Source organism: Kryptolebias marmoratus, linkage group LG4, assembly GCF_001649575.2.
Source record: "Kryptolebias marmoratus isolate JLee-2015 linkage group LG4, ASM164957v2, whole genome shotgun sequence".
Lineage (NCBI taxonomy): Eukaryota > Metazoa > Chordata > Actinopteri > Cyprinodontiformes > Rivulidae > Kryptolebias > Kryptolebias marmoratus.
In genome coordinates, this window is record NC_051433.1 from 29,270,722 (window position 1) to 29,286,666 (window position 15,945).

At 36.4% G+C, this 15,945-nt stretch overlaps 1 protein-coding gene across 1 annotated transcript in view; it reads right to left on the minus strand.

The window, feature by feature from the left end:
• cadpsa (Ca2+-dependent activator protein for secretion a) overlaps window positions 1-15,945 on the minus strand; it is a 203,657-nt gene that overhangs the window by 42,976 nt on the left and 144,736 nt on the right. The window contains 3 exon segments of the mRNA XM_037975313.1: window positions 6,008-6,016; window positions 7,611-7,717; window positions 14,733-14,801. Coding sequence (XP_037831241.1) covers window positions 6,008-6,016; window positions 7,611-7,717; window positions 14,733-14,801 — 185 coding nt within the window.

Sequence of the window (15,945 nt, forward strand, 5' to 3'; positions counted from 1 at the left end):
CCTGGCTCCAGAGTGGGGCCCCGGTGACCCGCGTCCGGGCGAGGGAACACTGTGTCCAATATTTATGTTCATCATAAAGGGTCTTTGGGCTGCACTTCGTCTGGCCCCTCACCTAGGACCTGTCTGCCTTGGGTGACCCTACTAGGGGCATGAAGCCCCTGACAGCATAGCTCCTAGGATCATTGGGACACTCAAACCCCTCCACCACGATAAGGTGGCAAGCTTTTTCAGTTAACTACTGAGACTGAAAAAAATGTTTGAAACTTGATGCAATTTTCAATACTGCAGGGAGAGCCCACTTTTTCACTTGCCTCTGATGTTTCTAAATAAAAACTATCAGCATCAGTACAAATTTTAGAATTGATTTTACACTGTTATATTATTATCATCTTCACTGTTTCATCACTTCATTACTGATGATGAAACAATTTAGATTAAATTATCCACAAAATCACCGAAACTGTTCCTATATAGAAAAACTAAACTGAGAAAGGTTTGAGTTGCACATGAGAACTTAACAACTATTTAAGAAAAAATAAATTAATAAAAACATTTTGTAAACCTATTGAACAGGTACAAAATCCAAGGAACAATGCTGTAAACATTTGTATCTCAAGTAAGAAAACTGACAGTCCCCATGGACGTTTACAGACTCTTCCATGAATGCCATTTATAACTTGTCATCAACAGTCAAAGCCCAGTAAGATACTAGGTTTAAACTTTGTCCTTACAAACAACTAAAACCTCAATTTACAAAAAAACTGGAAGGTTGTGCAAAATTTACATAATAACAGACAACAACAATTTGCAAATCTCATAAATACATGTTTTATCCACAATGTAGAAAACATATCAAACTATAAAATTGTACCTTTAAAAAAATATATATATATATATATATATATTTAATGGCCACAACACATCTTAAAAAATTGGGACAGAGCATCCCCTCTTCTTGTAACAACAGTCTGTAAACATCTAGAAACTGAAGAGAACAGCTGCTGGAGATTGTTGTCCTATTCTTATCTGATGTAGGATTCTAGGTGTTTAAATGTTCTGGGTGTTCTTTGATGGATTTTTTGTTTTTTCATCCACCAAATGTTTTAAGGTGGTGAGTGTGGTTTAGCATTGTTTTGCTGAAACATGCAAGGCCTTCCCTGAAAAAGATGTTGTTCAGATGGGAGCAGTGTTCCACATGTGTCAGCTGTCCATGCTAGAGCCACTAATGCACCCCCATACCATCAGATAGGCACGTTTTTGAACTGTGCATTGGTAACAGGCTGGATGGTCTCTCTCCTCTTTTGGATGAAGGATGTGGCATCTGTGGTTTTCAAAAATAATTTCAAATTTTAATTGATCTGACCACAGAACAAATTTCCACTTTGCCTCAGTCCATTTTAAACGAGCTTTGGCCCAGAGCTGCTGTTCTGGATAGTGTTCACATTTGTCCTTTTCTTCGCATGATAGAGCTTCACCCAGCATTTGTGGATGGCACAGAGAACTGTGTTTACAGACAGTTATTTGTGAAAGTGTTCCCAAACCTTTGCAGTGATGTCCATAACAGAATCAGGCCTGTTTTTAACATAGTGCTGCCTGAGGGCCTGAAGATCACGATCATCCAGTAATAACTTTCAGTCTTGTCCTTTGAGCTCAGAGATTTCTCCAGACTTTTTAAGTCTTTTGATGACATAACATTCATAGACTTTACATTTTTCCTGTGAGGAAACGGTATTCTGAAATTGTTACACTTTTTTTAAATGCAGTTTTTCACAGACTGGTGAACCTCTGCCCATACAGTATTTACCTTTGAGACACTCAGCCTCCCTTAAACCTTTTTATACCAGTCATTTCACTGACCTGGTGCCACTTAATCTAATTAGTTGCAAAATGCTGCTCCAGCTGTTTCTTGTTTCCATACCACTTACTTTTACAACCTTTTGTTGCCCCTGTTTCCAACTTTTTTGAAATATGTTGCTGCCATAAAATTTCAAATGACCTTATTTGTACTTTGGTACAAAAAATTGCACAATTTTTTAGTTTACACATTTAATATTTTTTCTGTGTTTCATTGTGAATAAAATATGGGTTATTTAGATTTGCAAATCATTGCATTCAGCTTTTAGTTACATTTTACACAAAATCCCAACTTTGTCAGATTAGGGTTTTAAATGGGACCCTAAATGACACGTTTGACAAAGCCTGTCCATTTATTTTTGACAATGCTGCTTTAGGATTACATATGGGTACAACTTCCAGTCAGATTATAAAGTGCCTTGTCTCTGTGGCTATTTTTTAGGAAAATTTTTCGAAGGTGATGGATTTTCATTTGTTTCTAAGCAACTTTAGTTTTAACTGTATTGATAAAGTTGTTTTTTTTCTGTAATGTTCTTGTTTTGTTCCAGAATTTGTTGTGCTGTTTGCAATTGTGATTCCAGCCAGACATAGCTCGTTGTGTTTCAACAAGTGCATTGTTAATGCATCCAGAAAGTAAAGGGATTGTTACTGTAACCGCTGATTCAGTTTCCATCACTTTTCCACTATAGGACCTAAGAATATTTGAAGAATCAACAAAAAACTCTGCATGTGTGTTCATTTTGACAATAAGCATTGAGAAGAAAACATATTTTCAAGTTCCTAAATACAAAACTTTTATCACACTTGGAAAAATTTCACTACCTTTTGTGCAGCTTCAGGCTTTTTAAAAAGGCAGTTTGTTTGATGGGAGAACAACAATAAATACTTTAATTTTAAAAAGTGTCATTGCACCATCTTTAGTGCCCAGGCTTAAAAAGTGTTCTATTCTAACACACTATAAGTTTTTTTTTAACTTTTGAACAGTGCTGTTGGAATTTGTCTGCAAAATCATTAGCTGTCTTGGAAAGCATGTGAGAAAAATCCAAACTCTAGAGATAGTCCTTGTCAAATGGGATGACAGCTCCAGATAGTTAAAGGGACAAGTATGGAGAATATTAGATAATGTCCCACATATTTTGGTTTGGCATTACTCTGTGAGAGAAGGTTTAAATACATTACCTTATGACAGGGGCCATTTTACCTTCTACAATAAAAAATAGAATTTATGAAGATCCACAAGTTTACTTGACTTGTAAAAATAATAATTAAAAAAAATATAAGGTTAAATTATTTTATATGTTGTATAAATATGCCAGTTTATGTTGCATTGTGGTATTTAGATTTAGACCCATCAATAGGTTATTTAGGACCTAAATGTTTTCAAATAAAAATAAAATAAATAAAAATCTAACGTTTCAAAAAACTGTGCAAAACTACTTCCTACATTGACAGAAATTTGCCGAAATTATATTGAAAAAAAAATGCTGATTTTCTGGTGGATTTGGGGAGCGATAGCACAGTATGTCAGAAGGTTGTATAAAGAAAGCAGGGTCTATCAATTTATTAGCTCAACAGTAAATCTGATCAGTGCACTTCAAAAATACCAATATTCTACTTAAAACTCAAACCTTAATTTGCTCATTTTGTTAAATAAAATGATGGAAAACTTAATGCTAACTAATATTTGTATTATTTCTATTAAAATATAGGCAGCCATCTGAATGACCTCCTGACATTTTGCTGCAGAGATTCAATGCATAAACTGCAAACATCTGGATAGAATGCTTCTAAAAAACACCAAATCATGTCATCAGTTTAAATTTACATATTATTTTGGTTCGTGTCATTTTTGGTTTAAGTTACAAAGAGCCACTTGAGAGGGTCTGGAGAGCCACATGAAGGTCCAGAGCCATAGATTGCAGGCCCTGTTTTAGGAAAATGCATTTACTGGAAGTTGGCCATATAACTTACGCAATGAATCATAGTTAGTAGGAATAAGGTGAGCAGACACATTAAACTGCTCCTCGCTAAGACAGAAGTAGTTCCTTTGTTCCTCACACTGTTCTCTTTCTCTGAAGCACATGCAAAGTGGTAGTTTTCGCTCATCGTAGTTTTTGAAATCTCCACTTCTGCTCTTTTCCCTAGCAATATGTTGTGAAGGAGTGCCGCCTCTAACTTTGCTAGCAGATTCCAATATGGAAAACTTTTAATTTATATTTACTTACACCTTTATTTATTCAAAAATGTTTTTAATGGTTTCATCACAATCTAAGAGGATTGCAGGCATTATCATTGTGGGCATTAAAATATTTGTGGTCTTTTCTAAAAAAAGAAATGTGTGCAAAAAAAAAAATACATGTAAAACTGATTTCATCAGAAACAAAAAGTTAGGCTTGTAAATGTTAGGATAAACCAGCATTAAAGTCAAATAATTTAAAAAGATGAAAAAGGCCAATTACAGTAAAATTATATAATTCCTTTGTGAAGTGATAAAACCAGCAGCAGAAATAATAGAAACCTTTGGTCTTGGATCTAACGCTGGTCATAAATGCTGGGAGGATGTGCTCACATACAGTAGCTTTAGCAGGATAATGATTTTGACTTCAATACAAAAGGACTAATCGGTCAAATGTGATCACACAAAGCAAACAAAGTCACATATAATCAGTAGTTTTAAGATGAGGAAAGGTGGCCAACATCATTTTCTCAAATTTATTCACTGGTCTTGTTAAAAAAACAATAGATGGCAAAAACAGGAAATGGGTTGGCATATCATAAGACGATACTAGAGGTAAAATCATAAAAAACAAGCTCAGAGTTGTTTCTTCATCATTAAAAGTCACAACTCTGCAATTTGTTTTTTTTCAGAGAAATGGTTAGTTGAAGAAACAAATAAAAACACTACCATGACACTACCCAAGTGCTTGTAAGTACTGTTCACGCACAGATGTCGGGATATTTTATACAGCCACCAAATCAAATTATTATTATTGCAGCTTTTTCACCACATACCCAGATGTTGGGGGGAAGAAAAAAATAGCAACAGGTCTCTTTGTACTTCCACACACTTTGTACCCACCTTGTCAGCAGCCCCAGCATTGATGATTTAATCTACTGGACTACGTTTTTGTAATGAAGATAAGCAGATTTGAACCAGTTTTTATTATTCTTGTTCTTGTTCTTATTATTATCAGAACACTTGTATAAACACTTGCCCAGATGTGGGTTAGAGAGGCCCCACTCTGGAGTGTACTGCCAAAGATGAGATGTACCAGGCTGGAGTGTGCCTACTTATAGCCCCTTGGCTTCACGTCTGTGTGTTGGAGTTTTCCCCAGTAGCTGAGAGGGTAGCTTCTCTGCGCTTTTGGGTGAGGGGACAAGTTCTAACTGTTGTTTGTGCCTATATGAGTACCCAGCATTCTTGGAGTCCTTACCAGGGTGCTGGAAGGTGCTCCAGCTTGGGACTCCATCATTCTGATGGGGGACTTCAATGCCCATGTGGGTAGCAACAGTGTAGGCTGAAGGGGTGTGACTGGAAGGAACGGCATCTCTGATCTGAACCCAAGCTGGGTTCTGTCATTGGACATTTGTGCTAGTCATGGTTTACCCATAACAAATACTATGTTTGCACAAAAGGGTGTCCATAAGTCCATATGGTACCAGAACCCATCACAATGGAGCTGTTACCCATGTGCACAAGGCAGGTAGTTGTTGCCTAAACATGTAAGCATTTTTTTAACCAGTGTTCATCAAATATATATGTTACAAAGATAAACTTTTTTTTAAGTGTGGTGTAAAATATTGTTGACTGAATTAATGCACAACTTGGTTGCTGGGTGCAAAGGGCTTAAATAACAAGTGCACATGGTAAATGCATGGGTGCAAAATAGAAACTTTTGTTGTCGTTTTTTGTGTCAAATATCAACTGCTGACTACAAGAAGGGGGTAAAATTTGTGCAAACTGACCAGCGCCTAACAAGCACTTTTTTGGGAGTGAATACTCTGAAAAGGGTTCTGAGGAATTGTTGAAAGGGAAGAAAATAATACATTTTTAACAAACACAGCTGTTTCATTATGTGCATGCACAGCATCTTTAGTAGGGAAAAGGGGAAGGGTGGGAAGTTGGGCACATAACACTCAAATAATCACATACCTCTTTTCCCTGTACAAAACATTGCCCGCAATAATAAAAACAACAACCACAACAACATTGAAATAAAAGCAGAGAGGAAGTAATTTCGTTTTTTAGTTAAATAATAAACTAACAAAAATAATTTCAGAAGCAATGCCTGAAATGTGCTCTGCATGTAGCTGTAGTTTACAATCACACAAAATAAAATCTGGCATTTTATCAACAAAATACAGAGCAGTATGATCTAGCTGTGACACAAATACTACTGACAAGACAAGCACCTCTGGCAGGCTGAATATGAGTTTCTTAAGCCCTATTCACACTGATGCCCACTATCACAAATATTGGGAATCCATTGGTGTTCCCACCTGGGATACAGCATCTGATGTTTTCTGTCATAAGGACAGCTCCCATCAAGGCTTCAAAATACAACTCTAGTCCTCTAGAATTACAAAAAAAAATAAATTAAATTAAAAATTAAGAAAGGTTTGAGACACCCACAACTCTACAACTACTTTGAAAGAAAACTTGTAACAAGTTTTTTGAACAATACAATTCAGCTGACAAGACTGCAAGCCTTTGAAACTCACACAAGAAAATTAAGAACCCCTGTGAACATTTCAAAACCTTTAGGAAACTTGTGAATGCTGCGCACCAACTAATCTCCAACAGTCACAGCCTAGTGAGTTACTGGCTTTAGCAAAATGTTTAAAACCATTACATCTAGTTTGATAATTGGAAAATTAAAATATTTAAGCTTTTGAGCTTTTGAAATGTTGTTTTAGTCTTTCTTACATCAAATTTAGCATTTATCCACTCCTCAACAACTCTTATCATTTTGAACATTGTATATTTACGTAGTTGTAGTAGCAAAAATGTATCATCAGCATAAAGACAGAATTTACACTTGTGCATTAGGATCTAATATCATTGACAAAATTGGCCCAAGGATAGAACCTTGGAGATCACCTTTGAAAAAAGGGAGAAAAGGAGGCGGAACAGCTCCTATTTTAACACACTGCAATCAATCAAAGAGGTAATTTTTGAGACATAGCTATTTCTGTCCAAATCTAATATTAACAACTCATGTAGGAGAAGCAAATGGTCACTGGTATCAACCTTTTTTAGATATATGAAATGAGCAGCTCAGAGTTGTTTGTTTACTAAAGCTAAAAATATTCCATTTAAAACTAGATAGGCAGCAGAAATTATGTAGAAAGCTAACAAAAAGTGACAAAATGTTCATCAAAAGATAAGCAAATTTTATGGCTATCAGTAATTTTACCCCCAGGTCACACTGTACAATGCTTAAACAACAAAATGACCCCAAACCATTTTCAAACCATTTGTTTTTGTACAACTGAAGTTAGATTTGAATCTTTTTCAAGCCTGTCATTTTTATAATGTCCTAATAAGTAAAACCCTAGAACTAAAAGGTGGACTTTTTTTCCCATGACTGTAAATGTATTGCGTTTTAGTTACACTTATTTTCTTTTCTACAATCACAAACCAATTAACAACTTGCAGGAAATAAGGCAATTGGGATATTGAACATGGGCACTGACAGAAAAAATGAAGATTAATATGTGTGTGCTGATGAATCCATACAAATTACCACACTGACCTCAGCATGATGTTCCTCATTCTGCTGAAGTACCTCAATCACCAGCTCAGCCAAGCGGATGGTGTCCTCCAGTTTTTTGGCAGGGGTGACTAAACGCCCTACATTCTCTAAAGAACAAAAGATACAAATCAGTACAGACAGTCTCTAAAGTCACTATCTTCTCTTTCTTAAAAACAGACTTTGGATAATGTGTGCATGCAGTATTTAGGAGCATTTCAGTTGGGCAAACATTATCAGCATGCATGTCGTCCAATCTACTCCCAAACACTGACAACAAAAGATTTACTAACTTGTAAATGTTGGATGTAGGTATTGCCTCAAAAGTGATAAGTATAAAGTCTCATTCTAAATGACTGTGACATATAAATGTATAATAAATATACAGTGTGTTGTATATTTTAAAAATAAGTATGAAACATCATCCTACTACATTTAGAACCAGAACCAATCATTGAATTGTGAAAAACACAAGGAAGAGTATGGACTGGTTAAATTCTATTTTCTTTGATATTTCCTTGAGGCATGTTTCAGTGTGTAATATTACACACAACACATGTCAAATCCATCCATAGTTGTAATACAAATCAATTTTCAACTACATATTGTTTAAATGTATGTTGTTTTTTATATCAAAGCCATTTTCATGGGTACTGAAAGCACTGATGAGTGCCTCCAATTAGTTATAGTATGCAGTGAATAAGCTTTAATAGAACCCTGATGACAATCATCTAAAAAATAAAATTTCATGGACATGATGAGGGACATAAGCAGCATGAACATTGAACATTTATCATGCAGTCATGTTGCACGTCTATCCACTTCATATACTTAGTGTATTTCACAATATATATATATATATATACACACATGAGCCAAAACATTCTGACCAATCATAGAGGAAATTGGTCATCCCATGACTCTGGTCCATGTCAAGATTTAAGATACAGTTTTAGACCATGAGTGAACAGTAAGTTCTGTCTGTATGTTGGATAATATGGATGGTTGTTGTTGGGTGCCAATGATTCTGACAGGTATGGCGCAAACCAACAATGGTCATAATATATTGGCTCATGTTATGTAGGCTGCACTAAATGACAGTTTGACCTCAACACCTTCAGCATGTTCAGTGAGAGGACTTTATTTATACTATGGCCAGTTTCTGAGATGTCTGGTGGTACCGATTTAGCTAAATGCTCATTACATGTAGAGGAGCTTCATATTTCAGCTGGTAAGAGGCCATGGTATAAGGATGATAATGAACCTTAAGGTGTTAGAATGTAGATGATATAGATATACTGTATATATTGTAGATAATGGAAATTGAGGTAGAAACACCATCAAATAAAGTGCTTCCACTCTATCCATTAGTCTCATATATCAGAAGAATAAATTATGTTTTATCACTTACAACAAGGCAGTGAAGTTAGCAGGGATAAAAGAGCTGGCCAGGGTTCTAAAAGTAAAAATCAAATCATTGCAGGTTGGAGTGATTTGTTAAATAATCATAAAAATCATTTTATATGCAAAGGACTTTTTTCCATCATAAAAAGACATTTCGATTTCACTGTAATCTAAAACAAAGTGCAGTAGGAAACATCTGCTAATGAATTTTTGATTGGTTTATCAAATTGTCAAATTTGATTGGTTTGAACATCAAATTGACAAATTCAACACTTAATTTTATGACTTTTGCATTCCAATTACAAATCATCTATCTGCTATAGGACACTGGTAGATTTTCTATATGTTAGCAATGTGGTGTTTTATAATTCTCATTTTTACACTTGTCTGAAACTATCCCTATATCAAAGGCTTCCCACTTTGGTTTTACACCAACTACTAAAATTTGGGTGGAGCAAAAAATGTAGGTAATCATGAAGTCTGTACCCATGTTATAAAGCTGTCAACCAACAAACAAACCATCCAAATAAACAATCAAACAACTAACCAAACAAACAATCAAACAACTAACCAAACAAACAATCAAACAAAAAACTAACTACCTAACTAACCAACCAACAAAGAAAGAAACAAAACGGCAAACCCCAGGTAGGGATAAAAAAGTCAAGTAAAGCAGAAAGTAAAGCCCTCTGTACACTGAATTACAACCCCACTAATAAAATAAAAAGCACCCATAACATGGAAAGTCTTTGCAGGGTCTTATTGAGGTCTTCAGGCATGTGTTTAAAAAAGCAGTGAGCTCCACATTACATGTAATAGAGCATGTTAGGTCCACAATAATTTTGAACATACACAAAACAGGGCAGTTGTGGTGGTTTATTGTTGTGGTAGCATTGTATCAGGGTGCTGGGTGAAGCTTTGAAGAGCGTAGTGGCAGCATGTTCACATTGTGGGGCCCATGTACACCACCATGGCTTGGTCATCAAAATTTGAAGCAGGACAGGTCACACTAGACTCATGCCTAGGCTACAACTGTATTCATGACAAGGTCGCACAGACCTCACACAGACATACAACCTGAGGCAATAGTGATCATCTAACATGTAGCTGCATTCTGACGCCGTCCTAGAGAGTCATGCCAAGGTGGAGATATTGAGGGTGGTGAGGACAAAGGAGGTTGGAACACTAAAAATAGCAGGAAAAATATTTTTGGTAAGTCCTATAGGCAGCATAATTACCTTTACACTGAAGGAGGTTTTCCACATTTGCTGCCATCCAGCAATGTACTAATACTGTGTCTATAAAAAATATTCACTCCATCTGATGCTTTATGATTTTATTGCTGTCATAAATCAGGGATAGTCAACATAAAGTGGTCTTCTTTACAAAAACATTTAAAAAAAAACTTATTTAATGTCAAAGTGAAATCAAATGTCTGCAGTATAATACTATCCATTCTCTTTACCAGCTTCTCCTTTCCAGATTGCAGAGAGCAGATGCCTATCTCCAGAAAACTTATCATGTAATACCAATTAAATAAAAATATGTTATGTAAGATAAGTGACTGCATAAATACTGACCTTCTTAAAAGTGACAGTCCTAATTCAACTCAGACGGAGGATTATTGGAAAGTAAAAATTGGGAGATGGACACAAAAGGATTTCTAAGGTCATAAACATGCCCAAGCATTCTGTTAATGTCATGTGTCTGGGTTTTGTTCTGTTTTGATTTGATTTGGGGTTTTCTTGTGTTTGCTGTTTTTTGTCCTTGTCTTGGTGTTGTTTTGTCTTCTCTATGTTTTGGTTCTGTTTTGTCATCACTTACCTGTCCTCCGCTCAGCAGTTTTCTGGTTTCCTGTCACACCCATCTCCAGCTGTCTTCACTCCTAATCACACACCTGTTCCCACTTCTCCTCATCACCCTCTGCTTTAAAACTTGGTCTTCCTCTCCACCTCCCTGCTGATTCATTGTTGTTTGTTCGTGTTTGATTCTAGTCTGGTCTCTGGTCCCTCTCTGTTTTTGCCTTGCCTTGTCCCGCCTTTGTTAACTGCCTGGATTTTTGTTATAGTTAGTTTTGCTGCCACGTCAGCTTTTTGTTTTCTAGTTTTGTTATTTCAATAAATCAGTTTTTGTTTTAAAAGATGAGTCTGCATCTTGGGTTCGCCTTGCTCTCTCCTCGTTCTGACAGTTAAATTCATCATCAAGAAATGGAAGGAGTATGGGACATGTGGAAATCTACCAAGAGCAGGCCGTCTTTGCAAAGTGACTGTGCAAAAAGGAGGACAGTGATAGAGGGACCAGATAACCATTAGAAGCAACCCCAGCACCCTATTCTACCTGCAGCAACCTACAGAATACATTGGAGTTGTAAGACTTCTTCAAATCTATAAAAAACATGTAAGCTCTTCTTAAAAATGGGAACCACCAGTCTGCCACTCCACAGGCATTGTTCAACACCTCCATGCAATGCTGAAGAGGTGTATCAAACATGACAGCTCCACAACCATGACAGTTCCACAACCATGACAGCTCCACAACCATGACAGCTCCACAACCATGACAGCTCTAGAGCCTTCAGCGTTTTAAGGAGAATCTTTTGTAACCTTGGCACCATGCCACTGGTGAGCTTTTTAACTACCTTGGTGACCTCTGTCACTGTAATGGAATCATCTTCCCTTGAGTCATAACATCTGCCTTTTAAGAGTTGAACATGTTGGTCAGATTTAAGAAATCATCAAAGTATTTCTTTCACCAATCAACAATATCCTCACGCCAGATCAGGAGTTCCCAATCCAAGCCATGCACGGTCTAGGACAGGGCCAATTTTCCATTTCTGAGTTGCCAAATGGTTTGTCAGAACCTCTTCGAGACCATGTGACAGTCTTTTTTAATGGCTTCTCCAAAGATTCTTCCATGCCCAAGCTTTGGTATTTGTAACAATAGAAGCTACAGTTCTTCTAGCCTTCCTGTACCTGTAAGCTGCTTCAGGAGTCCCCCAGAACAGCCAGGACATAAAGGGCTCCTTTTTCAGCTGGATGGCCTCCATCACTGCTAGTGTTCAGCAACAGGTGTTCCAGTTGCCACAGTGACAGGCACCAATGACCTTCAGACCACAGCAACTGGAAGCTGCATCTACAATGGAGGCCATGAACATGGCCCATTCTGATTCCATGTCCCTGATCTCCCAAGGGACATGTGAAAAATTCTCCTGGAGGTGTGAGTTGAAGTTCTCATGAACAGGGGCCTCCATCAGATGTTCCCAGTTCATCCTCACTGTTTGTTTTTACAAAATGTCCTGCAACTGTACTAATTTCCTAGAATATTAAAGAGCAGTTAGCCTACAAGTGTAAAAGGAACTCATGTGCTATCATTAAGGTTCAGTATTTACACTGTTGGGAATTATGTTACATATTGAATCATACATACTAAAATGTAGTCGTTTTCTCTCTTTACACTCCTCCCTTTTGTAGTTTCCACAGTGGACCATCTGCCTTCATCTTGCCCATTCCCAGCACCCTCCTCTGTCACACTATCCCTTTCCTTATCCCCCTTCACTAAATTTATGAACATTCTCAGTTATCTTCCTCTTTTCTTCTACCCTGGCTTTCTGCATTAAATTCCTTTTGTCCAATATATCAACTCACTCTTCTGCTCAAGTCCAAACCATCTCAGCCTTGTCTCTTTAATTTGTGTCCAAACCAGAGCTGTCCCTCTGATACTCTTTTCTAATCTTGTCCATTTTTGATCACTTTCAGTGAAATTCTGAACATCTTCAGATTTGTCACTTCCAGCTCTGCTTCTTGTTCTTTTGTTAGTGCCACTATCTACACACTAAAGTAGGTCTCATCCTTTCACTCTTGCAGTTATCTTCTGTCACAAATCAGTTCTCATCTCCATCTACTCCACCCTGCCTGCACTTTTTTCTTCCCCTGTCTTGTGTTCTGCTTGTTAAAAAAAAAAAAAAAAGTTCAACAAACAAAAAAATGGACTTCTGTTCTGTAGTTAAATACATTTAACTTCATATCCAGGGAGCTTTTTCTTGAACTGATTATCTAATGTAGCACTTTTTTATATAGTATATTCATGTATCTTTTGCAACAGATTTTTTGGAATAATTGATTGATATTTTCAATTCCCATGTCTGTTCATTGGTATAGTGTTACATTAATAAGCAAGAATGATTTCTACTCTGATTTGTTTAAGCAGCCTATCCAACAAAATGTAATATATTTGTTTTATCTAACAATTGTATGTCAGAGAGTTGGGCAAAATACAGGCCAGTTTGATTTGTCTAATTATTAAAATGCAAAAGATTCATGGCATAAATGTGCACAAATATTTACATTTATATTTTTTAGCCTATATACACCACCTGAAACCATTGCATATTTCAACAAAGTTTTAAGTTATTCACACTCTCAAACTTACCAAGCTATATCTTTTATACCGCTGTCTACAAACTCTGATATAAAATGTATTTTTGTTTTATAAACACTGAGTTACATACTGAATGATATATTTTCTATTGATGTAGAAATATGGCTAATGTCATATTTAATTTGTACTCTGAAGGTCTGATGTGATTGTTTATGAATGAAAATATCTTCCTCTATTTTTTAGTAATCAGTTAATTTCCTCTGCCCTGCTGCGTTTTCAATACTAGAGCACTTCCTTTTACTTTTAAGTGTGGTCATGATATGGATACGACTTCTATTACCATTTTTTTTACTTCCCATAAAAATCAGTTATTTGAACAAGAGTTTTATTTTCATATTGAGTATATAAACTGATTTGATCCAAATGAGAGAAAATAGTAAAGAGATGATAAATATAAATATCTCCTCTTTAGTTTCTCTGCTTTTTCTGTATCAGCCAAAGTCTAACAGGTCTATGATGGGATGGTTTTTTTCAGGTCATGGATGAAATAACAGCAGAAATTCGTCATGGAACATCACCTGGATCCTTTACTTTTTTCTGCGATTTGTCTATTAAGTAAAAAATACATGAAAAGAAGTAGGTTGCAAGGATGGGTAAAAGGAGGAAAGAGAAGGGGGATTGTAAGGTACAGATCAAAGAGAAGAGACAAACATTAAGTACAGGTGTTTAAGGCAGAAAATACAGAAAGGCAGAACTAAAGTTAAATGTTAGGTTCAATCTATCTCAGTCTGAATGTGAGAGGTTTAGTCATTAGAAAGAGAACAAAACATAATGTAACCAATTTTCATTTTCAAACAAATCACAGGACAGTTTTATTGAGAAAACAAAAAATTACCATTGTTACCAATCAGTATTTGCATCTCATAATGAACTGAAATATGTTCACAGTTGGAGATCTTCATCTCAGAATAATGAAAACTGAAAATGAGATTCTTCAAATATTTCCAGTTTGAATGTGGTGTAACAATAAACACTTACAAAGATTCGCACACAAGCAAAGTAAAAATGCATTCAAGTTGCAGACAGACAAAGAATGAGTGGCTCGGACAGGACAAACAAGATTATAGAGAGAGTAGAAAGCTTTTTTAATGTCTCCAAACATGATCAAGAAATTAATAAGTTGAGTTTACAGACTGCATCAAGATACAACCAAACCAAATGGTGCAAGGTGCCACAAAAACTGCATTCATCTAAGAAAGTGGGTGCATACTGTCTGTTGGAGAAAAGTACAAGGATACACTGGAAGGAGAAGGGTGAGGTGGGGAAAATATGGAAGGTACTCACGAATAGTTAAATCCATCACTTGAGACGCCAAGCAGAAGACAGGATGCTCATACATCTCTCTCTTTTTCCCTACAGAGAAAGGGGGAGGACACCGAGGCATGCAAGAGGCCAGGGTCAGACAAGACGAGCACAGTTGCTGTGAGGAAATATGGGTGTGTAGGGAAAAATGTTTTAAAACTGACAAAACCAAAACGATAATTCCAGGGTGTTCTGTGACCTTCCAGTTAATAAATGTGTACCTAATAATTAAGAAAAGGGCTCATGAAACTATAAGGACATAATTTCTGAACATAAATCTTTAATGATTGTTCAAATGGTAATATAAGATAAATCTCTAATTACTGTCAGCACAGAAAAGTAAACCTCACATTGTATGGTACAGTGTGCTTTTTCTGTTGATGCATAAAAAATCTAGTGTTGTTGCACAACAGGGGTTCTGGTTAATTTGTATTTAACCCAAGTCAAATTTCTGCTTGGTTGCCATTTTGTACATTTTTGTACAAAGTGATTACAGAAGATGAAGTTTCATATCATTAGGATAGGAAACTGCTACCATTGTGCACTCAAACAGTAATTTGCTAAGTTATGGTGCATAAAATAGTCACACACTTTCAACAGAACAGGTGAGTTGAAGTGGATGCTGCTTGCATTAAATACCAATAACTATTTCATAAAACAGTTCCAAGAAATGGATGAGCTCTTCTTCAGGTGTTTTTGATCGTTCATAAATCACCAATCAAGCTGGCCATGCCCTGAATAGATGTGTGCATTTATTATTAGAGGTGGCATTGTGTAATCAAAAGAGGAATGAAGTATAGGTCTGTTGTACTTCACTGTTAACATGGAGTGCTACACATAAAATGGGTGTTGGACATTCTGAATCCCATGGTCAGCTGATCACACTTGACTGTCTGTCACCATCCCATCACACCAATAAACTGTCACCTTTCACAAGTCAACTGTTACGGTGCTGTTACTACTTCATCAGCGACGGGGCGACTTCACCCCCCAATGCCACCTCAGTCCTGGTTTAAAGTGTTTTGTAAAAGAGCCTAGAGAGAGCACAACTTAGTCTGGTTGTGTTTTCAAGCAAACATATTGATTTCATTTTTTATCAGTTTAGGAGTTTAGGACCTGAATTTACCAGAACTACATATTAAAACTTTTTCTGTCTGTTTTTCAAAAAACATCCCTAGAACTGCAGCCCCAGTTG